Source organism: Aedes aegypti, chromosome 1 (genome assembly GCF_002204515.2).
Source record: "Aedes aegypti strain LVP_AGWG chromosome 1, AaegL5.0 Primary Assembly, whole genome shotgun sequence".
Classification (NCBI taxonomy): domain Eukaryota; kingdom Metazoa; phylum Arthropoda; class Insecta; order Diptera; family Culicidae; genus Aedes; species Aedes aegypti.
The window spans coordinates 129335713-129360563 of record NC_035107.1 but is presented as its reverse complement, the minus strand read 5'-3'; the positions used below and the strand labels follow the sequence as shown (position 1 = coordinate 129360563).

The window sequence follows — 24851 nt, the reverse complement described above, 5'->3', positions numbered from 1 at the left end:
TTGCTGTGTATTCATAATGTACTCGAAGCACTCCTACTCGTAGTTTCATGCCTTGTCCGTTTGTACCGCGACCAGTGTGCCATAATTTTACTCAGGAGGTTCATCAATGTCCACTGTGAACTTCACCACATCCTAGACAACGTTAGTTTCCTGGGGAGGGGAGTCCATTAGGCCCCTGGACTTTCGTTGCTGCTGCCCCGGTAGATCTTATCTCGTAACGCACCACGTAAAGGTGATCTACCTGCGTTATGGGATGGATCGGATATCTAGCTTTCTCTAAGATTGATGATGTCAAACACTCTTGATTGCAGCGTGTAATCTTGAATACCGTCTGCATGTCGGAGTCGCTCGAAGTCTACCCAGCATTCGTGTTTGATGCGAGTTGATAACTGTCAATAATCTTAAACTTGGCGTGAGAGGCGTATATTCTAACCACAGATCAACCAGACAGGATCAAATTATCCTGTCACAATCCGCGGGACCACGTGACTCTCAGTTTTGTGTTTCCAACCTTCGACTTTTTTTTCGTCACGATCTTTGCAAGTCGCATTTTCTCTTGTGGTATATTCGATACGAAGTTTTTAAGAGATTGATATATTTCACATAGATACATTACAGAGAGGGACATTTTACAAATGTTAACCTTCCGTTCGCGGCACAGTTGACCATTGCCAGAAGCGCCGTACTGATGTTGTGAGCGATAATCAAAGGTTTTCACCTGCGTTGTGAAAAATTCAACACAGCGTTTACTGAAGCGAAAGTATGCTTCCTAATCCAGGTTTACTACGTAAAAGTAGGCGGATGTACTTTAACTCACAAATCCTATTGAACAGTTGAGAAAATCTAATCACTTACCTTAGTGCTACTGTAATCTTGGTATCTGCTCGGACATGGCCGAGGATCTCCATACCCTGTGCTATCTATACTTTGATTTGCTAGCAGACCTAACTCTAACAGGGCACGGGTGAATTGTTCTTTTTGTACCAGGTTAGACACCTAAAAAATCAAACAATTGTGTAACCCGTTTAACGAATCTGGTTTTACTCATACTTACATACAACATCGCGTCATGTAAGGCAGACTTGTGCTCCAGAAGTTTTGTGATTATTCCGTTCTGAAATTGTATAAAACTTTGATTGAATACTTAAGAAATAGCTCGCACAATACGTACCACCTGACTTGTCAGAAACTTAAAGCAAAACTTGAACTCCTTCCATCCGATTCTTTCATCAATGATATCACATAGCTCCTCCAATCGCGCAATGTAGATTGGCACCTCGTGAGTAAGCTGTTCCAGATTAGACCTGACGGTTTCGTGCTGATGCAGATGGTTCATTTCATTGAACGATGCTCTGGACCGTAGTATAAATTCCAACGCACCGCAAACTTTCCCGTAAATGTCCCGCATTTTTTTGACTTCGTACATGTATAAGAAAAATTTGAGATCACTATCGGAGTTTTGATTGTATCGAGACTCTCCGCTTCCAGTCGAAGGACTAGTTGCTCCCTGACCGACACTGCTAGAGTATCCTGATGAGCTACGCGTTCGATTGCGACCTGAGCGCTCATCTCGCATACCGCTGGATGACCCACCGGGATTCCCACACACATCGGGAGTTGTTTTGAGATCCTGATGAGGAAGTATTTTAGATTAAAAAAAATGTTTTGAAACCCAACGCAACTTTTCCATATTACCTTGCAAACTATTTCCAGCGAGTTTTTGATTTCCGTAATTGACGCTGCCAGAACCTCCAAGGCGTAAACGATTTCCGGCACCAAATAGGACACCAAGTCATTTTTCTCCTCGTTTGTCAGCGAACACAGCACGATGTTTATATTCTGAAGTAATTGATGGATTTGCGACAGGAAGACCGGTGTCCTAGAGCGAACATATTTGATGATCTCGTGACGTTGGAAGCGTGTAAAAGTGGTAGCATCTTTCGTGAAAATGTTGCAGAATTGAATAAGCTTTACGATAGCTGAAAAAACGTAGACTTATAGTTAAATTTATGCAATTTCGTAACTGAAAAATTTTATTTAAATTTGAGTAGATTTAAATTTTGTGTAAATGTTGAAATGTTTAGTACAACGCATATTGTGTCCAAATACGAACTCTGTAGCTTTCAAAAAACTTCACTACCCAAATGAATCAAAAGTGCCAAGAATAGGATCCAGCTCTCAAAATAAATATAACATAATATGTTATATTTTTGTTTTAATGCTTTTTGTGGATAACGGTGCCTGACAAAATTATATAATAATAAGATATGTATATCATATTCTAATAAAATTTTATTGTATATTTGTTTTATGCCTCTAAAGAATTGGGGGGTCTCTTCTTCAACGTTCATTGTTGTTTTTTTATTGTGAAGAATAAACATAATGTTTTTATTAAAAATACTGAATTCATTGAAAACATTTTTTTACAACATCATTGAAAAACATCTCATATTTTGTTGAACACCCATTTTTTCGCCGTCATTTCTCGTCCGATTTTAATTTAACTTTAACACCAACGTGTTTATCGACTCTTTTACACATACGAATCAAAATGTAGATCATTGTTTTGTATGGAAAATTTGTTTTGATTTAGTTTTTTTACGTCGGTTTTTTAACTTCGTTTTGTTAATAAACGCGGTAAAAAAAAACACGCTAGAATAAACCGGGTAAAAACCTTCAGTGTAGTGTTGAAACTACAAAAGACAAAGAGTATACTAGCGAAAAAAATATGCGTCGATTAAAATAATGTCGACAGCAAATTTGTTCATTAAGTGATAACACTAAATGATAAATGCACTTATCCCGTATAGGCCTGAGTAAAAGAAAAGTTACTGAAACTCTCACCGTTCAGCGAGTACTTCTTCTTCTTTCTGGCATTACGTCCCAAATGGGACAAGGCCTGCTTCTCAGCTTAGTGTTCTTATGAGCACTTCCACAGTTATTAACTGAGAGCTATCGTATGACAGGTACGAAGATACTCTATGCCCTGGGAAGTCGAGAAAATTTCCAACCCGAAAAGATCCTCGACCGGTGGGATTCGAACCCACGACACTAACGCAGCGAATACTTAACGGATTAAAATTTTATTTTGTCAGTATACTGACACACATAGCTTGTTTTCAAAAGTGGCCAAAGGATTTCGGGAATGTTCATGTGTCCGCATTTATTCAGCTGGGTTACTGGTTCAGGTCGGTTGAAAAAGGTGCTGTTCTTCTGTGCCCCTGAAGGTAGGCAAATTTCAAGCAACAGATATTTTCCTAAATTGGCTATAATGTGGCCACTATATCAAGGAATTTTAAGAAAAACGCATGAGCATGAACCTTTTGAGAAACGATTGAAAAGGATTACCGTAATTTCGGGTGAAATTGATCAGGGGCATATCTCAAGCATCCTCACAAACTTTTAGGTTTATACCATGTTCAGATCCTTGCTTAGAAATAGAAGTTCATAGGTGTTTGTCAATACTGCACCGTACATGATTTTAAAATTTTACATCATTTTCATAGTAATACACATTCTTTAACGCAAAAAAAACTTCACAACACACAATTCGACAATAGTTACGACAAATAACGTTCATTTACTGCAGCTCACATTGATATTTGTGCTCCATTACGAATAAATAAAATCGTGTGATACGATGATCAATTTCACCCTTGTGATCAATTACACCCGATTTTACGGTACCTTGTGTCCTGCATTTGTTTGACCCTTGAAATAACCATTTTGGGTCCCCAGGATACTTCAAATTTACGACAAATTGGCCACTTCGAAAAAGGCACAATAAATGTGACCGAAACGTCAGGTGTAGAACGGAAATCCGTTTATGATTCCCAGAAACTGAAAGCCGAAAACCCCAAAAACATAACCTCCATCACAGTCGATTCCTGTACATGTATCTAAACATATGTGTCAAGCCCAAGGGAACGTATTTCAGTAAATTATTATGTTTGATCTCTACTGTTAGAGAATTGAAACGGTTTAGTATTCAACAAATGTATAGCCGATTCTTTAGGGCATTAAGCCCGAGTGGCCACATCTACACACTCAATCACGATTTGCTTGTTCGGTAATTTTTTATACTGGGTACGAATTGTAAATCATAAAAAATACCGAACGTTCAGCTTTTTGACTGAAAACTTCTGAGGTTCAGTAATAATTTTTACTTTTTACTGAACTACGGTAGCTGTCAGACCCAATTTTGCAACATTACCGAACAGGCCGAAAAGTCAGAGTTCTGTTAGATCTTTCGACCTTGACACTTGCTTTTGCCGGGGCGAGCAACGAGGGCAGGATCAAACATGTCGCGCGTCGGTCTCGTAAGTGAAAAAGTGGCGTGATCGGTGAGTTCGGTTGAAGAAAGTGAAAAAGTGCCGCGATCGGTTAGTTCTGTTTGATCCTTCGACCTTGACGCTTGCTCCTGGGCAGTGCGTCAAGAAAGCCCGAACAGTTTTTTTTATTCTTTTTGGGTCGCGCGCTTATTTTTTTTCCTGAGTGCTTTTTTATAGCCGAGCAAACGAGTGAAGCCGAAAGTGGATTGTGGCTGCTCAGTCAAGGATAACGGATCAATTGGTGAGCTCGTTTCATGCTACTACTAATCTATAAAATATGTATGACTGCACATTCAATCGTTACAATGGTGGGATGTAAATATGATTTTTCAACAAACTATGGATGGTTCGTCACTGTGAGTGTCGACACAAACTCTGATTCATGATTTATTTATGTTTAACATTTTTTTTTTCAGAACACCTCTTATATACCTTTATCTTTGTTATTAAAAAAACTTTGAATGGTTTGACACTACAAGTGTAGACTTGCAAAAGGTTCACTTTATTCAACAAACTTTGGATGGTTCGCCACTGTAAGTGTCGGCATAAGAATAAGAGTGTTCTATGATGTCCCAACCAATCGAGTTTTTTGTTTCTTTTCAAATGAGTAAAATATAATAACACATGCTTTCGTCCTGACAGCTGTAGGAATGTTACATTTAGGTATTTGTTCAACAAACTTTGAATGGTTCGTCACCTCAAGTGTCGGCATAATTTTCCTCTACATAGAAATTGTTCATATCAAATGAAAATATTATATTTACATATAAGCATGTATATATCTCACAAATCATTGTTTATCATGGTCTAATCGCTTATCAAAGTGAATCCTATGACCCAACGATCCTCCCCATTAACAAACATCCCTCCCAGTAACCTTTGTGGAGATGCAGAGGCAAACACAGTCTCCAAAAAGCAAAGGTTACACACTAACATTCCTTCCCCCAATCCCACCTGACTGCAAGGACGTGGCCGGCGCCGTTATTGACCCTGTATAAATAGAGGCACTGAATTATGCACACTGAAGAAGATTATGGCCAATCCCAGCCGAACTTCTAGTTGATTCTTTGTGCATTTTCACTGACTTCGGTCAATCACGGAATAGCAACCATTGATATGTGTAGTCAGTCTAAGCTAAGCTAAGCTATTACCGAACAGGCCGAAAAGTCAGTAAAAACAATTTCCGACTATTCAGTAGTTGATGTTTTTTTACTGACTTGTCGTCAAAATCAAATCAAAACAAACTGATGCGCATGCGGGAAAGTGTCAAATGAGAATCTCCTGCTGTAGAATCGACCGGCGCCGGAAGACACGGCTATTGCAACCAAACTTTTCCTGCACCTTTTTTGCGCTTTCTTGTGGTAAGTAGTCGAAATTTAGTGATAAAATCAACCATTTTAAGCAGCCAAAAGGCTTAGCGCGATTAGAACTGCTTACGTAGGAAAATTCGGTTGGTTTCCATACAGGAGGTAAATTCATCTGCATCATTGAGTTTGCCTCTTGTATGCAAACCAACCAAATAATGATTTTGTCACACATTTTTCGATTACTTCCACTGAGATATATGCATACAGTAGATGTTTATTCGTACGAAAAATGCATGTCTATGTTCATGTTCATGTCGATTGGGTTTTAATTTGTATTGATTTCTGAAAAAAAACAGTATCCGGAGAAGCAAAGAATGAAGCATGGGAAACTGGAAAGCCAGTAAAAACGCTCAATAATTTTACTGACTAAGTCAGTTATTTCCATCAATCAAAATATATTTTGGATTACTGGGTTTTTTCCGTAATCGTAAAAATTACCGAAAAAACCGTAGTTCCAAAACCCAGTAAAATTTTACTGGGGTCGGTAATCTGAATTGGCTGTGTAGTACATTCTAAACGGTGCTTACCTCTTCATTTATAATGTTGAATATCAGATCTTAATGGTTTATGCAAATTAAAATGATTGCCATTGCAAATAAATGTGGACAACTTGGAGTGTCCCAAAAACTAGCCCTTTTTTAGCCGACCTGACCCAGTGACTCACCAGAATATCTCTGACCACAGGAACATTCCTTGGCCACTTTTAGGAACTTGATATGTGGGCCAGTATACTGACAAACAATTATTCGAATCCGTTAAGTATTCGCTGAGCGGTGACGGTTTTAGTATTTTTGCTTTCACTCAGGCCTATACGGGTTAAGACATCAATATGATTTGACGCATAGTTTTTCTGATTTGTTTACAACACATGACTCTACAACGAATAGAGAACAGTTAGAACCTTCCAGAGCTCGAATATCTATTCGGATCAGAGACGCGTCCACGTTCGAAAACATGTTTTGCGCAGAGTGAAGCTAAGGAAACTTTTAACTTAATGAAATGCTGGAAACTTAAAATAACTTTATATGAGAGGCCTAAACACAAATTTGTGTAGGTGACATTTTGGATAGTTTTGAGTTGAGTATATTGAAATTGAAAATTCTACTGTTTACAAGTTTCTAACGCTAATTTCAGTTGATTTTTCCGCTCCACAGAAAAAAAAAAATAACATAATTCTTAGAGGATTAGAGGACCTCTAAAGAGATAACACCGAATCAACAATTTTACGCCACAATACTCGATTCGTGGCCGCATCTCTTCATCTTCGGATCTGCCCCACGTTCACCAAATCGCTGCGAACTTAACTGGCTTGATTTTTAGAATCCTTTACAATTTGTATAGAATGAAAAAATGCTGAAAGCATTTTGTCTTTAAGTTCATTCATAGGATCATTTTTTGTAATCATTCATATTAAAAATATGAATACCCTGATTATTTTTATTATTTTTAAAACTAGTTTCATTAAACAAATTTTCTCCTAAAAGATTACAACCAGTTAGGATGTGCTAATTTCCTCATTTATTTCTAGATAACAAATGGATAAACATAAAAAATTCTGTGAATTTATGTAGTCTTATATTTTGCACCAAAGTGATTTGGCTAATCGCAAAAGTTTTCAGGAGAAACTGAACATTCTTGAATTCTTATTCATCGCCCAGAAACTTCTTCAAATATTTCGCTGGAATTTCTTCAACAATTCTGCAAAACAATAACTTTTGAGAATTCTCCATAATTTGCTCTGGTTTTTTCAATAAATTATGCTACAAAACCATGTCACACTTAATTAGACTTGAGAAATCATATCTTCCACTCTCCAGAATAAGTACGACCTTGATTGAGTTTGTATGAAAATTGAACAGCTTTCTGCTGATGTTTGTATTTTTTGGGAATCATGGGTAGAACAATCCTTTAACTGTCCTATCCAAGTGATTTTATACTTATTACATGTCCTATCTACCCTATCCACTTCCCGCGTCACTGATTCGGGATAGATTGATTGTAGCTGAAATTCGTGGGTTCCTATTTTTACGAGTTCCAAAAATAACAGAATTGAAGCGCTTCATTATCCAACAGTGGTAGGAATGTTCGCATCACGAAGTACCTCACGAGTGTAAGAGTGCGGACAGGGTAGACGCGAAAATTACATAGGAAGGAATAACAATTATTAATAATGAAATATCAAACTCCAAACGCTTCGCTCCTCGTGACGAGTTTACCCTGGCCGACACCTGAACCAACGCAAAACAAACATGACAGACTCACGAACAGGCTTGGTATGAGAAAGTTCGTACATTCCTACTCGGGAGGGCATTCCAAAAGAAATAACAAATCTCGCGGAACATTACTAAAGGACCTATCTAACATTGAGAGGCTCTCTTTGTTTACTTTCTCTTTCATTAATAACTGAGTCACATTAACCTCTTCTGTTGCGTTTTTTGTATGAAACGCTAGTCAAGGAAATTGACTTTCGATCTATAGTGAAAAACTTACCAAAATCATTAGTATTCCACTGTTATAATCGAAAGAGAACGAGAGAGGAGAGAATCTCTCATTTGTACATAGGTCCTTTAGTAATGTTCCGCGAGAAATAAGGCTATCCATGAGGACTTTCCGCGATAGGACTGACAGCTCAAAGTGTGAATGCAATCGAAACGAATGAGTAAACAAAGCATGCGAGTGTTGCCGGACATTTTCCTTTGTAATCGAACGGTCACTCCGATCGTGAGACGTCAAAAGCTTATGGTAAACACAAAACCAGCTGTCTCATGGATTGCCTTATAGCAAAAGAATAGTTCGTGAACATTTACTCGGGAGTAACCCGAGTAATGGGTTTGACAGACAAATAAATTGTAGTGTATTGTACAATGTATTTCCAGTAAACTACCAGTTTGTGTCAAAAATCTTTTAGAAACTAGAAATATAGGAGGGGTAATAGCTGTTTTCCCAAATGCGATATTGACTCTGAATAGCTACGAACACGTTTACGAATCACTTAACTACGTTTACTCGTAAGACAGATGCGAATAAATCAGCACTCTGATGCTCACGAGAATTTTGTTTAGTGTTTGTTCCGGTTCAGCCGACATGTTCTCCACTTTCCATAACTGATATCCAACGCTTTTTAACAAACCGGGTAACTGCGCAGTACCGCAATCAGCTAGATGAAACGTTGCAGTAGATGTCATCAGCTTATTGGGAACCTGGTCACGAAGCAGTGATCACAACCAGTGTTGACCAGACTCATTTCCCCGAAATTCGAATTGTGAAGCCATGAACTGTTATAACTGTGCGTTGTATTCCTGAGATGGAAGGGGAGGTGGTTGGGCTTGAGTGTTGCACATGGGATCCGACAGTTTCGATCTCGGTGGGCCGCAATTCAAGTTTCGGTGAAATGATTCGCACTCACTCACTCACTCATTTCATTTCACCGAAACTTGAATTGTGGCTCTCTGGGATCAAAATTGATCGATTTTGTGTGCAGTACTCAAGCTTGACCATCTGCTTTTCTATCTTAGGAGGATAGAGCATGGTTGTAGTAGTTCGTGGCTTCGTAGTTCGGAAAATGTTATTTTCGGGGAAATGAGCCTGAGCAACACTGATCACAACGACACGGGTTGTGGATGTCACTTGGCAACGACGAAGACGAAACGATTGGTTCAATGAAGAGTGGCAGACGTGAAGGATGCTTCTAGGAGCCATATGCCATCTTGCGAAGAAACCATATAACAACAAAGCATTTTTTATTTTGTCTCTGTGCACAACCAGAAAACTTAAAATAAGAAGATCAAAAACGTTTGACAACTATGTCTCCAATAAGGTGCCTTTGAAAACGCGAGTGGAGGCAAAAATTGACCATTGTGACGGTCATCTTTGGATTGCGAGACGTTTCTCCTTTAAGACAATGCATCACCGCTCTACTTCGTTGTTGAGTACTAGGCTGGTTTGCATGAGGGCTGCTGGACAACGGACCAGATGTTTACCTAGTGAATGGTCTTAGAAAAATTATGGGAGCGGGGGTGCCTAGGATAATATCAACTGTAGGGGCAAAGCACACCTTGCAAGATTTTTTGGTATAAACAACTTTTGAGTGAAAAATGCAAAGCAGATTAAAGAAACGTTGAAGAAGGGTAACACAAAATTATGACTTATATAATCATGATTCTATTGTGTTTTCATCTTATGGAAATACACCATGATTTGAGCTCAAGAGCAAGGGGCGGGACAGCCTACTGATTTTGAGCTAGATCATGAGTTGCTTTTGAGCAGCTCAGAGCAACTCGACTCGTTTGTCGTTTAGTGCTCATAGCAACCATAAGTGTTGAATTGTTTGTTTTGCAGTAAAAAATTTTCGTTTCGTGTCGTATGCAACTGGCAATCCTCAACAGAGGTATTTTGCTGAATGAAAACATATTCTTTTAGCTTTTCCCCAATATAATATAGGCTTGACGTAAAAATACGTTGATGTAAATATAATGGTAGAAAATTGCATGCAGTGAATTTGTTTTACAATGACATAGAAGTGTAGCGGTTTAGGGACAAAATGTCGAAAGACAAAACGTCGACACCCAAAACGTCGAATGCCAAAACGTCGAATCCCAAAACATCGAAAGGGACAAAACGTCGAAGGGACAAAACGTCGAAAGCAGTCATTATTCTAGCGATTGTTATTGGCAAGCGTTTCTAAGGATGGTTGCGATGCGAACGGCGCGGCCTGAGAAAGCAAAATTTTACAATTTTTATCAAAGTACCGTTTTGATTCATATTACGGACAGCTTCAAATTCCGGACACTCTACTTTGTATGGGAAACATTTCACGCGAAATGTTTCAATTTTTGCTGTTCAAAAGTTCTCAATTTCAAGGCTCATTTTAGTAAACTTTTTCCATAAATATCTTTGAAAATTTGTAATGCCCAACTACCTTAGATGTCTCTTTGGTGGTTTAACGATTTCGATTGATGATTTGACTGTTCCATTAATGATTATCATGAGCTGTCCGGAATTCGATTCAAAGTGTCCGGAATATGAGGCAAAAGTGAGGAAGCGCCCGGAATAAGAATCATGGAAAGGCCACACATTTTCATTTATTTAAAATTATTGAAGTTGCGGAAGCGTATTCTTCACCCACCGTTCGAAAGTAAAGAGCTTCCGACGCTTGATAGCGCTAAGGAATCATACAGAATGATTTATTTTGTATGCTCTATGCTGGGTTATATTTCCCTGAGTCCTTAAATGTCCGTAATATGAATCAAAACGGTAATCGTGGGACAAATTTTTCAGAAAAATGTCATTTCTGGCGAGAAAAGAAGCAATGAAGCACTTTGAGAAGGAAACTGAAATGGAGGCCTGAGATGATGTCCGATAATGAAGATATGTTCAAGGAGGTAAGGTGACATTCTTATGGCTAAACTTAATTGCTGAAGTGATGAGAATGCAATTACACAAGACAAAACAATCCTGTTGATGAATAAGACCGATTGAAGATGAAAAAGATGATAAGCTTTCTTTCGCCGCACCTTATGACTCGCTCTTCTTTCAACAAATCAGTAATATTAATTTCATCAAATTGACTGGCTTTTCAACATATAGTGATTTCTTTATTGTTCAAAAAATTACTCATTCTTTTGTCGGATAAGTACAATTGAATCGATTTATTGATTTGCTTTTCGGAAATAGATATATTTCATCAGGATTTCCAGCACATTTTTGTATGCACTTTTGAAATGACTTCTGTGAATTGATTTTTTTTTTTGTGTAGAGAATCTCAAAATGAGCACTTTAATCAGAGACACAAATAATTGTTTTATAGTTTCAAAAATTGAAAAAAATACTAAAACAATTCTGACAAGACTTGGCTATTTATTTTTTTACTTTCCTTTCTAAGACCAGCTATAAATTATGGTATCCCGTAGATATCTTTGGAAAACAATGTATTTGCACTGATCCGATTTTTCCGGGAGATTTATATTCCCTATATAAAATTTCTTTTGACGACATTTTGTTTTAGTCAATATATATAAAAAAAAATGAAATGTGGGCTATACAACACCAAGAGCTTCTCTTAATAGGGTAACGGTCGTATTTCGGACCCCCTAAGGAAGTGATTTTAGTTTTGTGTACAAATCGGTTGAGGTGTCTTCATGAAATCTTAAAAAAATATGATTACTTCTTACTATTTTTCCATAACAGGTTTCCATCAAATTATAATTTCGAAAAGTGAATAACCGAACTGGAAAAAAAATCTGTAGCCTGAGATTTCGAAAAATTTCGAAGAATCTCCGGATCCAGATCATCATCAATGAACTAAATCGAGTACAAAAGTTTTTTGAGAAATTGTGAGAAAAAGATACACAAATAATCGTTTTTTAGATATTATAAAAAAAACGATTTAAATTTTTTGTTGTAGTAAAAACAATGGTCCTGCTAGTAGAAGAGTTAATCGAAAAAGTCGACGTTTTGTCAGACATTTTGGTACTTTTGTTCTTTTCGACGTTGTGGCATTCAACGTTTTCGCATTCGACGTTTTGTCCCTTCGACGTTTTGTCCTTCCGACATTTCAGCATTCAACATATTGGCATTCGACGTTTTGTCTTTCGACGTTTTGTCTTTCGACGTTTTGTCCTTTCGACGTTCTGTCCCTTCGACTTTTTGTCCTTTCGACATTTTGGCATTCGACGTTTTGGCATTCGACATTTTGTCTTTCGACGTTCTGTCACCCAACCAAGTGTAGCAGGTGAATTTGTCAGTTTGGGGGAACCGATAATCTATTAATTAGCATAACAAAGTTTTACAATTAATATACCGTGTTGATTCGAAGTATCCGGATGCTTCGAATCCCGGACACCGATCTTCTTCTTCTTTCTGACGTCACGTCCCCACTGGGACAGAGCCTGCTTTTCAGCTTAGTGTTCTTATGAGCACTTCCACAGTTATTCACTGAGAGCTTACTGTGCCAATGACCATTTTTTGCATGTGTATATCGTGTGGCAGGTACGAAGATACTCTATGTCCTGGGAAGTCGAGAAAATTTCCAACCCGAAAAGATCCTCGACCGGTGGGATTCGAACCCACGACCCTCAGCTTGGTCATGCTGAATAGCTGTGCGTTTACCGCTACGGCTATCTGGGCACCGATCTTACGTCACCCAAAAAACCTTTGGCATCTTTTATGCATGGAGAATGTAGAGAACATCTTGATTATAGATTCCAGTCGAAAAAAAAAAACCGGAATTCGGACCACAAATACCGTGAAAAAGGCCAGTGTCCATCTTTCGAAGCATCCAGCAATTCGATGCAGCAAATTAAATTAGACAGCTATATCCTTCATGAGAAATATATTCCATCTAGGTTTTTTTCGTCTAACGCCCAAATACATATGAACAGCAATTTTGTTCTTACAAAAATTAACAAATCGTGACCCAAAATTGGGTGTGAAACTTTAAAACATGTTTAAGAACACTTGTCATGGCCAAATTTGTAAAATGTCAAGAATGCGTAATTTTTACCACAATTTAGGCCCCTTCAATATCTTAAATGTTTTTCCATCAAAACAGTTGAACTTCAACAAATAACAAGCAAATAGAGGATTCTTATAATACAAAAAAATCAGTTCTATCGGATGTAGGACATGTGGCATGCTTTTGGGATCGAAATTACTATTCTGAAACCGCCAACATAGTCCGTTGAACATTTTTTTCAAAGACATGAATTTTCTACTTCGTCATGGTATTATATTGGAACCAATAAGATATCCAAACATTTTTAAGCTACAGGCACATGTGCGGTTTCCATTTACGCTCGCAGCTGTTGAGAGAGACTTCAATAAGATCAGTATTCTTTTTACAACGAGCTATCTATCATTGATTTCATTCAAGATACATGATGTTCAAAATCAACGACTTTTCACTTTAGAGTCTAGCGCTAGAGACAGTAGAGCTGGAGAAGAAAATTGAATCACGACGGAGTTCGAAGGTGAAGAAGTGCGTTTTTGTTTTGTCTCGTATCCCCCGCAACAGCTGATGGGAGCGGAGCTCCTGCCGAACAAGGCGACGGAGACAACAACAAGAACGGAATGGAATCGGAATCGGTAGTGTGAGTGTGGAATCGTGGGTTAAGGGGACACGGGAGCCCGTGTTATTTTCCCTATCTTTTGTCTCACTCTAATAATTATCATCAAAACTTTGCCGAAGCAAATCTCGAGTTTTAGTGAACCGATGAAGCTGAAAATTTAATCGATTGTGCACCACATATATAGAATATAGTGATACATTTTTCACATCCATATATGGAGTGGTACTTGAGATCTGCTTCTTCAAATGGATAGGATGATTATAATGACGTCCCGTGCGGCCTTAAGTGGCAGGAGAGGCCAGTGGCCAACAACAGCGCGCGTAGTTGTGTTGCCTTTTCATGTTAAGGCCGCACGGGACGTCATTATAATCATCCTATCCATTTGAAGAAGCAGATCTCAAGTACCACTCCATATATGGATGTGAAAAATGTATCACTATATTCTATATATGTGGTGCACAATCGATTAAATTTTCAGCTTCATCGGTTCACTAAAACTCGAGATTTGCTTCGGCAAAGTTTTGATGATAATTATTAGAGTGAGACAAAAGATAGGGAAAATAACACGGGCTCCCGTGTCCCCTTAATTAATTAAGAAAATTGAGCTTCGAATTCCTCCACTGGAAAAGAGTGCTTTGTTTTGGGTGCTACGAAACTGCTGGTCAATTTTTGAGTGCTTCGTGAAGCCCAAGCAGGACAGTTCGGTTTTGCGTCGTCCGATAGATTTGGCTCACGGTTCCGCGCATGTTTTCGTCGCCGGAGATTTTTTTTTCCTGTTTTGGAGCGTCTTGCTGGGTAGTGCTTCGTAAAGCCCAAGCAGGACAGTTCGGTTTTGCGTCGTCAGATAGATTTTGCTCACGGTTTCGCGCGTGTTTTTGTCGCCGGAGATTTATAAATAAGCTATTGTTTTCTCTTTTGATTGCCGGCATTCAAAAGATTAATTTGAAACGCTTAAACAACAAATATTTATGGTCTATCGCCAGCTTTCTAGGCGAATCCTGACAATATACCTTCCCCAACCTCCAACTCCGTAGCACTTATGAGGGTGTCGCTGAGTCGGTGGCCTCTCATTAAGTAAGTGCTACATCAACATTTCCTCCCCCTATCCCAAGTTACGGTAAAGATGGGCGTGGCCGAGAATAGCGATATTCATGCTTTTAGTTTTCTTGTTTATGATTTGAACAAGGTATACTCCCCTGCCTTGTTCTTGAAAGTAGTCAGGATGAGATTATTAAAAAGAAACATGAATGTTGCTAGTATCCAATCTACGAAGTATACCGTAACTACGCTAACGCTAACGCTAACGCTAACGCTAACGCTAGCGCTAGAGACAGTAGAACTAATCCAAAGTTATAACTCTTCAAATCATGGTGGTTGGTGTTTTAATTGAGTCAAGAGATTAATCCATCCGAATTTGCTGATTTTTTTACTACAGCTGCAAATACCAGTTACCAAAGTTGGAATAATGCCATCAAAAGGTCAATACATACCGATTAGTGACTCCTTGAATCCTTCTTTGAATATCTGACATAAAACACAGGGACTGTGAGAAATTGTACTCGGGTTTATCATCTGAATCACATGGTTCAAACTGTCGTGTAAGTCGGATACCACATCGATGACAACTAAAACATTGCAAAAGTGTTAAACAATCGTACGTTGTTCAAATAATCCATAATATGAAACACTTTACATTTTTTAAGCTGGATATTACGCAGGAAGTTTTTACATGGTGCGGTCATTCGACTCAACGGAATCGTACTTTCACACATCGCTATCAAACTGGTACAAGTCTCCTCGTCCAAATCCTCGGGAAGACTTTCACAGTACAGCCAATGTAAAATAGTTGAGAGCATCTTCGAAGGGATGTTGTTCAAAACTGAAAGCGGTGTAAGCGGAGATGATGGAGGGGTTTCCAATGAACACGGAAAGGGCGAAGGACTGCGGGCTCGGAATGGTGAAGCAGGAATCTTAAATTTTCCAGTGCGTTGAAAAGGATCATGAAATGCGGAAAGTGTACTGGAAGCGGGGAAAAAAAATATATTCCGATCTGAATTAAGATTGGAATCTGAGGAAAAAACGTGATGTTTTTTGGGCACATCTAGGAAGATCGAATCGTTTGCCGTTAGGCAGTTGAAAGAGTTGGAGATATTGGCAAGTTTTGGCGAAAGGTTGTAAACGTCGAATGTAGGTGGAAGAAGGAAATTGCTAGTTGCAGTCGGACTGGGCCGTTGGCTGATATGTTGGGTTGATGTTTTCGGCGATTTCGCGCATGGCACTGAGCACACTTTCATTAACGGTGGATGAGATCGGTCGGTTGTGCCTCCACCAATCAGACTTTGATATGCGGTTGCTGCTGCTACACTACTACAGTCGAAGCCATTTAATCGTAGTATCGGTGAATGAACGTTATACTGAAATATGTAAATAATATTAGTATAAGATTTACAAATTGTTAAGATATGTTTTTGTCATCTTACAATCACATTGTCACAGCTTTTGAGCGTAACATCGCAAAAATTGCCATCATCCAGAACAGACAGCAACGTGAATGGAATCTCCTGTCCTATCGATTGGTCATCCTTCACTCGCTTGCAAATCAACTGACACCAACCTTCGCATTTCAAAAGCATACGGTCAGTGGGACTCCGTGTGTTCGTTAGAAACTCGATGCTATGGCCAGTGTACGACCCGAAGATCAATCCAGGCCCATTAGAGCTGAGTTCCAGGACTTCAAACGTTTCACAGCTGAACAAAACCGTTGCCGAGTCGTTAATAGGACAGAAGCTGGACTCAAAGCTAGCCCTCTTTTGGTCATCGGAGATTTGGTTTGTGTTCACCAGATCGTTGTACCAGATGATGTCACCCATTTCGTCCAGTCGAAATTTGATGCTGATCAAAAGAAGAAGAAAATTGGATATAAATAGGTAATTTAAAGGTTCGTAAATTTGATACTGTTTAAGAAACCCTTTTTCCTTTGGCAAAAGCAAAACATCTTAAGAAAACAAATTGTATTTGGCGATTTCATACATATTTTGTTGATTTTAGTCAGATTTAAGCTTTTATCAAACGTTACTAAAATTTAAGCAAAATTTACTATATTGTTTATCACCTCGTCAAAATTTATCAAAATATGTATAGAAAGCGAATTAAATAAGTTTTTTGCATTGTATATTAACAAATTCTATAAAATTGATCCATAAAAGGATTTCCAGCAATACAAAGCATTCCATGATTGCTTTACCTTAATAAAAACTTTATGTTCTTTTCGACCAATCCTCAATCGACTCAATCGCTTCTCTTTTGTAGTTGATCGTTGACAGGGGGAGGAAGAGGTTAAATCAAGAGCAAGGAAGAAGCCTGCTTGTAAATCCTTATATTTCGTATGAATTTTGTGCAGCCGAGAGACTTTACTAAAACTGGGAACATTTGTACAAAGGTTTTTGCAACCTGATCGTTCAGCAGATCCAAAAGCCTTCTTGTAAGCCTTGCGAGCCTACCCGTAACGCAGATAGATCACATTTACGTGGTACGTTACGGGGTAGAATATACTGGGCAGCATGGATGAAAATCCAGGGGCTTAACGAAGCACCCCTAGGGCCACTGTGAGTTGGGGTTTTGCCCAGGATGTGGTGGATTCATTTTTTTTTATTTCTTTATAAGTATCATTCCAAACATTACATTCATTTCTTATATCTAGGTGTTCTGTGTTATAAGACAACACTATCATCCTAATTTGGTAAAACAAATCTAAGATTTTATAAACATTTTGTTAACAACATATTCCATTTCATTTCCCGTAGCAGTTCAGATTTTTTTACAGGTGAGTTGATTTAACCTGCTTATAAGAGAAAAAAATGCCCTCAATGTGATTTTTGAAAGTTAAATTCTTATCTAGCATGAGCCCTAGATACTTAACTTCATCTGACCAATTTATTGGGACCCCTCTCATCGTGACAACATGTCAAATTGAAGGTTTCAAATAAAGAGCTTTTGATTTATGTGAGAATATTATTAGTTGAGTTTTGGAAGCATTAGGAGAAATCTTCCATTTTTGCAAGTATGAAGGAAAAATATCCAAATCTTTTGTGCAATCGACTACAGATGACACACAGGCTTTGTCCTTTGGCGGAAAGGTCTGTGTCATCCGCAAACAAGGATTTTTAACATCCCTGAGGTAACTCAGGCAAGTCATATGTGAAAATATTGTATAATATTGGTCCCAAAATGCTGCCTTGGGGAACACCAGCTCTTACAGGAAGTTTTTCAGATCTGGTAGACCTAAAGTGTACGATTTGACAGATAACTTTGAATTATTCTAACAATGTATGTTGGAAAATTGAAGTTTTTTAATTTTACAATCAAACCTTCATGCCAAACACTGTCGAAAGCTTTTTTTTAATTTCTTTATTAGTATCATTCCAAACATTACATTCATTATTTCTTATATCTAGGTGTTCTGTGTTATAAGACAACACTATCATCCTAATTTCGTAAAACAAATCTAAGATTTTATTAACATTTTGTTCACAACATATTACATTTCATTTGCCGTAGCAGTTCAGATTTTTTACAGGTGAGTTGATTTCACCTGCTTATAAGAGAGAAAATAAAACGTTTTCAATATACTTAACCTAAACATATAACGCATTAATCGTGACAATAGAAGATTGTAACGATTTTTGCCTGAAATTATTGATTATTTTATTTGATATTTGTTCCAATGTTTCAACATTGGATATTCTATGTAACTCATTGGTACTATACCAGGGAGGAAGCCTCAGAATCATTTTCAAAATTTTATTTTGAATTCTCTGCAGAGATTTCTTCCTGGTATTACAACAGCTAGTCCATATTGGTACCTACAGCATACAACATGGCTGGCCTGAAAATTTGTTTGAATATCAAAAGCTTGTTCTTAAGACAAAGTTTTGATTTTCTATTAATAAGTGGATAGAGACATTTTACATATTTGTTAGATTTGGCTTGAATACCCTCAATGTGATTTTTGAAAGTTAAATTCTTCCCAGTAAACACATGATCGTATATAATAGGATATATAAGTGCAAATGTGGAGGCGATATACATACATTTTGCATGCAGCCTAATGGAGCATGTACGTATATCGCCTCCACTTTTGTGCTCATATGCGCTGTCGTATACGAGTTTGTGTTCACTGGGTTATCTAGCATGAGCCCTAGATACTTAACTTCATCTGACCAATTTAGTGGAACCCCTCTCAGCGTGACAACATGTCTACTTGAAGGTTTCAAATAAAGAGCTTTTGGTTTATGTGGGAATATTATTAGTTGAGTTTTGGAAGCATTAGGAGAAATGTTCCATTTTTGCAAGTATGAAGGAAAAATATCCAAACCTTTTGTGCAATCGACTACAGATGACACGCAGACTTCGTCGTTTGGCGAAAAGCCTGTGTCATCCGCAAACAAAGATTTTTGACATTCCTGAGGTAACTCAGGTAAGTCAGATGTGAAAATATTGTATAATATTGGTCCCAAAATGCTGCCTTGAGGAACACCAGCTCTTACAGGAAGTCTTTCAGATCTGGAGTTCTGATAATTAACCTGAAGTGTACGATTTGACAGATAACTTTGAATTATTCTAACAATGTATGTTGGAAAATTAAAGTTTTTCAATTTTACGATCAAACCTTCGTGCCAAACACTTCGAATGCTTTTACTATGTCTAGCCTTGCTCTTCTAGTAGAATAGCCTTCAGATTTGTTGGAACGGATCAAATTTGTTACACGTAAGAGTTGATGAGTGGTCGAATGTCCATGGCTGAATCCGAACTGTTCATTGGCAAAAATTGAATTTTCGTTGATGTGGGCCATCATTCTGTTCAAAATGACCTTTCCAAAAAGTTTACTGATGGAGGAAAGCAAACTGATTGGATGATAGCTAGAAGCTTCTGCAGGATTTTTGTCTGGTTTTAAAATTGGAACAACCATAGCATTTTCCCATTTGACTGGAAAATATGCTAATTGAAAACATTTGTTAAATATATCAGCTAAGAATGGTAGCTACTTTCTAGAAGTTTCTTGATGAGGATGTAGAAAATTCCATCATCGCCAGGAGCTTTCATATTTTTGAATTTTTTAATAATAGTACTCACTTCTTCCAAGTCAGTTTCCCAGGCATTTTCGAAAACGTTCTCTTGATTGAGAATATTTTCGAACTCCTGAGTAACTTGATTTTCAATAGGACTAGTGAGTCCTAAATTAAAATTGTGCGCACTTGCAAACTGCATAGCAAGTTTTTGAGCTTTTTCGCAATTAGTTAGTAATAATTTGTTTTTCGCTTTCAATGCCGGTATTGGCTTCTGAGGTTTTTTCAAGATTTTAGATAATTTCCAAAACGGCTTAGAGCCAGGGTCCAATTGAGAAATTTATTTATTAATTGTGCAAAACGTTTCTTGATTTCTTTCTGCAAATCCTGCCATATAATTTTCATAGCAGGATCACAAGTACGTTGAAATTGCCTTCTCCTCACGTTTTTAATACGGATCAAGAGTTTACGATCATCGTCTATAATAACGGATTCAAATTTTACTTCACATTTCGGAATTGCAATGCTCCTGGCTTCAACAATGGGATTTGTTTAAGTTTCAGGAGCATTGTCAATATCAAGTTTAGTTTCTAAAGAAATGTTAACATCAAGATTAGAGTCAACATACGTTTCATATCTATTCCAGTCGGCTCGTAAATAATTGAAAGTGGAGCTGATAGGATTGAGAATCGCTTCATGGGATATTTGAAATGTAACAGGGACATGATCAGAATCAAAATCAGCATGAGTAATCAATTGGCTACAAAGATGACTAGAGTCGGTTAAGACCAAGTCAATCGTAGATAGATTTCTAGAAGATGAAAAACATGTAGGGCTATATTGAGAAATATCCTGAAGAGCACTCATCAAATAAAATTCTGCCGTTGGAATTACTTTGAGAATTATTCCATAACCAATGATGCCAAACACAAAATGTTGACTTTTTGCGAGTCAATTTTCGCAAGTCAGTTTGAAGCAAATTAACTTGCTGTCCAGAGCATTGAAAAGGCAAATAGGTAGCTAGGGAAGTATATTTACCAAGCTGTGTTTCAACAGAAACACCTAAAGTTTCAAAAACTTTAGTTTCAAATGACGAAAACAGTTGATGTTTAATACGCCTATGAATGATGATTCCAATTTCCCCACATGCCCCATCAAGTCGATCATTACGATAAACAAAAAAGTTAGGATCTTTTTTTAGATAGAGAAACTTAAAAGTAGATGGAGTACCGTGTACCTTTTAATTCCGCTCCTAAATGCTTATCATTGACAGATACGCGTATTTCGACTACCACTTGCCGTCTTCTTCTGTGTCAGTTACTCGTATCCACTAGTGGATAGAGTGGATACGAGTAACTGACACAGAAGAAGACTGCAAGTGTTAGTCGAAATACGCGTATCTGTCAAAGATAAGCATTTAGGAGCGGAATTAAAAAATACACGGTACTCCATCTACTTTTAAGTTTCTCTATTTGAGATTCTGCTCAGAGGATTCGAACATTCATTAAAGAGATCTTTTTTTAGTTTGGATCCAGGTTTCAAATAAGTTTCGGTAATAACTGCTATATGCTCGTTATTAGCTGTAAGAAAATTAAACAGCTCGTCCTCTTTACCATTCAGAGAACGAGCATTCCAATTTAAAAAAAATAAATTATTATTTGGATTCATTAGAAAAACGTAATCCAATAACAATTTGATTTGTAAATTTTACACCTACTTTGACTGCTTCAGTCATAGTGGTGGCTTTGAACATTGCATCAATCATTAGATTCAATTGTTCAGTTAGAAAATTAAATCAGAGGCAGACATATCACTTGAAGTGGGTACATCTGATGATTTCCCATTGGAATTTTCGGTAGACGAAGAAGCGGAATAGGAATTACCTATGGCGGAAAAAACCCATTTGATTTGAAACGAGTAGAATGGGTACTCATAGTACGAACAGAGGAGGAGTTCAAATTACCTGCTACGATATCAGCAAAGGATTTTCCGTGGGTAGATACATTCGAAATTGAAAGATTCGTACGGCTACCCGACGGATTAAAATTTGTTTGTGAATGAGCATGATTATGATCTTCCTGGTGGGTATGATTCCTAATCAAGCGATCGTTAACTGAAAAATGAGCATTGTTCGATACTCTACCAGGCAAATTCCGGAAACGACCGTTATCGTAACGGATATTATCCTTCATCTGCCTGGCACGAGCCTCAACGACTCTCTTGCGTGAAGGGCATTCCCAAAAGTTAGCTTTATGAGGGCCCTTGCGATTGGCGCATTCAAACTTTCTGGTATCTTCCTTCACAGGACAGACGTCCTTAGCGTGAGAAGAACCTCCGCAAATCATGCATTTAGAATCCATGCGACAATTTTTTGTACCATGACCCCACTTTTGGCACCGACGGCAACGTCCAAACAAGGATCGTAAAGGGATCAATAGTAGAAAAAATAGTACTGAAAAGTACTGTTTTAGTAGCACTGAAAAGTACCGTTTTTAATTTTAGCACTTAAATGTACTATTTATGTAGCACTGAAAAGTACTGTTTTATTGCTTTAGGTAGTTTTTAAGAAAACTTCCAAGAGCAGAGAGAATTCGTGTACGCACAGCACGAATGTACGATGCGCACTGACTGTCGAATGCTTTTTTCTATGTCTAGAAGAGCAAGACCAGTAGAATAGCCTTCAGATTTTTTGGAACGGATCAAATTTGTTACACGTAAAAGTTGATGAGTGGTCCAATGTCCATGGCGGAATCCGAACTGTTTATTGGCAAACATTGAATTTTCGTTGATGTGGGCCATCATTCTGTTTAAAATGACATATTATTGCCCATAGAACCGATTATTCTCAGTTAATGTGCTTATTTCAAGGGAAATTGCCTACACTTTTTGGTGATTTCAACCAACCCCGTTTTGCGTGGCTATTGAGCAACGGTTACGCTACCGTTGATGCACTAAACTCCTTTATTTCATCGGCAAGTCAAATTCTTCTCGACTATATGGCATTCCAAGGCTTGCGACAACGTAATTGGATTCGTCATTCCAGTTGCCGCGTGTTGGATCTTGTGTTTAGCGATGACTCCAGTAAAAACAGTGTACTTGCAACTCTAGCGACAGAACATGTTGTCCCACTTGATCGATATCATCCTGCTCTTTATTTCTCCTTGCAAATATTATCATCAATGACATTCTACGAGGACATCGACCTTTCGGAACGAGACTTCCGTCGTTGTAATTTTGATGCACTAAACAGTCTTCTTTCCCAAGTTGATTGGTCCGAAGTACACCAGTGCTCTGATGTAGACAGTGCAGTTACATGCTTTAATGCCATTATTCATAATAACATCGCTGAAACAGTTCCACTGAACAGACCAGCAAGAAAACCGGCTTGGTCTAACCGACATCTTGGTGTTCTCCAACGTCGACGTGATAAATTGCTTCAACAATACAATCGTTAAAAATGTGCACATTTCATACGACAGCTGGACGAGGCTAGTCGTATATATCGTGGATACAATCGCTTTCTTACAAAATTTATGTCTCCAGGAAGCAGAATGATCTTCGTCGGAGTTCGAAGAATTTTTGGAACTTTGTCAACTCAAAACGGAAAGGGAATGGCCTTCCAACAACAATGCACCGAGGAGATGTTTTCACAAGCAGTCAATATGAAAAGTGTGCGCTTTTTGTACAGCAGTTTTCAAGCGTTTTCGTTGGCCGCATTCCTACTGGTCAGGATATTGAAGCTGCCACTTGTATAGTGCCACGTGACGTTATTGACCTTGATATCTTTCATGTCAATGAATCAATGGTTTATGCTGCATTCCAGAAGCTTAAATTATCAAATTGCCCTGGACCTGATGGTATTCCGTCCTGCATCTTTATAAAATGCGGTGCTTCTTTTGGTGGCTCCACTGGTAAGCATTTTTAACAAATCGCTGCAATCGCAACTGTTTCCAACTGCTTGGAAAACATCCTACATGCAGCCGGTATTCAAGAAGAGCGACAAGACCGATTTTGCCAACTATCGTGGAATAACATCCTGTTCAGTTCGACAATAGTCGACCCGAAACTGAAGCAGCGGCGTCTAGCAGTGGCAGCGGTATGCACAACGAGAGCTCCGCCCATCCAACCGATGACAACGACAACGATGACGATCCGACACCGAATCATGGTGCTATAAAAGCAAGGGCCGAACTGCGCAACAAGGTCAGTTTTTGTTCACCCGTCAGCGTGACAACAATCGAGCGTGAAGTCCCGAGCCGTCATCCAGCCGAAGCCGAATTGGCGAACCGTGATCGTCGCGAGTAAATCAAACTCGACTGCCAACGCGAGTGATTCGGTTACAAAACCGAATGCGTGTGTGTCGCAACGATTAGTTGCACGCGAGCCGCCTTACAGTGCAAATCGGAAAGTAGCCGTCTGCCGGCTGAAGAATAAGTTGAAGAAGAAAGTAGTTTTGTCAAGAGAGAAGAATGAATACAGTAGTGTAAATTAAGTCTTCTTTCGTGTTTGATTTCCGACCACCCCACATCCAGTGCCCATCCACCAAATAGTTTGAGTTGATTTGGAAAAAATATTCACTCGAGTCGCTAAGAAAAAAAATTTCACATATGGAGTTACTGGTTGCTGCTAGCTAGAGGGTTAGTCCAACTGAACCGGATCGCGGCTTCATGAGGCGAAGCCCAGCCAGCGTCGGAAGGAACATAGAGTCCTTCACCCATCCCGCTCGGTTCTTTGAGGGAACGCGAGCCACTCAGTTCTGCCAGTGCAGTGCAGTCCATTGCCGTCCGGTACACATCCCTTTCAGCAGGTGCGAAATGCTTGGAAACCATTGTTAATAAAGCAATATTCAGCTCGTTCTGTTGCTATATTAGCGAGGCTCAACACGGTTTCTTCCCTAGGTGGTTGGTAGAAAGTAACTTGATTGATTTTACTTCGACCTGCATCAGGTCCATGGATAGTAGACGCTTTTTACACGGATATCAAGCCTGCCTTTGACACTATGAACCACGAAATTCTGTTGGC

The 24851-nt window shown here is 38.5% G+C and overlaps 1 protein-coding gene across 2 annotated transcripts in view; it reads right to left on the bottom strand.

Annotated features, from left to right (window-relative positions):
- LOC5576891 overlaps positions 1–24851 on the bottom strand; it is a 68944-nt gene that overhangs the window by 31962 nt on the left and 12131 nt on the right. For both annotated transcript variants that reach the window (XM_021847670.1, XM_021847665.1), the window contains 7 exons: positions 16245–16656; positions 15458–16178; positions 15255–15389; positions 1696–1979; positions 1172–1630; positions 1055–1114; positions 856–996 (listed from right to left, as the gene is read on the bottom strand). In XM_021847670.1, coding sequence (XP_021703362.1) covers positions 856–996; positions 1055–1114; positions 1172–1630; positions 1696–1979; positions 15255–15389; positions 15458–16178; positions 16245–16634 — 2190 coding nt within the window. In that variant the 5' untranslated portion in view covers positions 16635–16656. The remainder of the gene's footprint in view (positions 1–855; positions 997–1054; positions 1115–1171; positions 1631–1695; positions 1980–15254; positions 15390–15457; positions 16179–16244; positions 16657–24851) is intronic.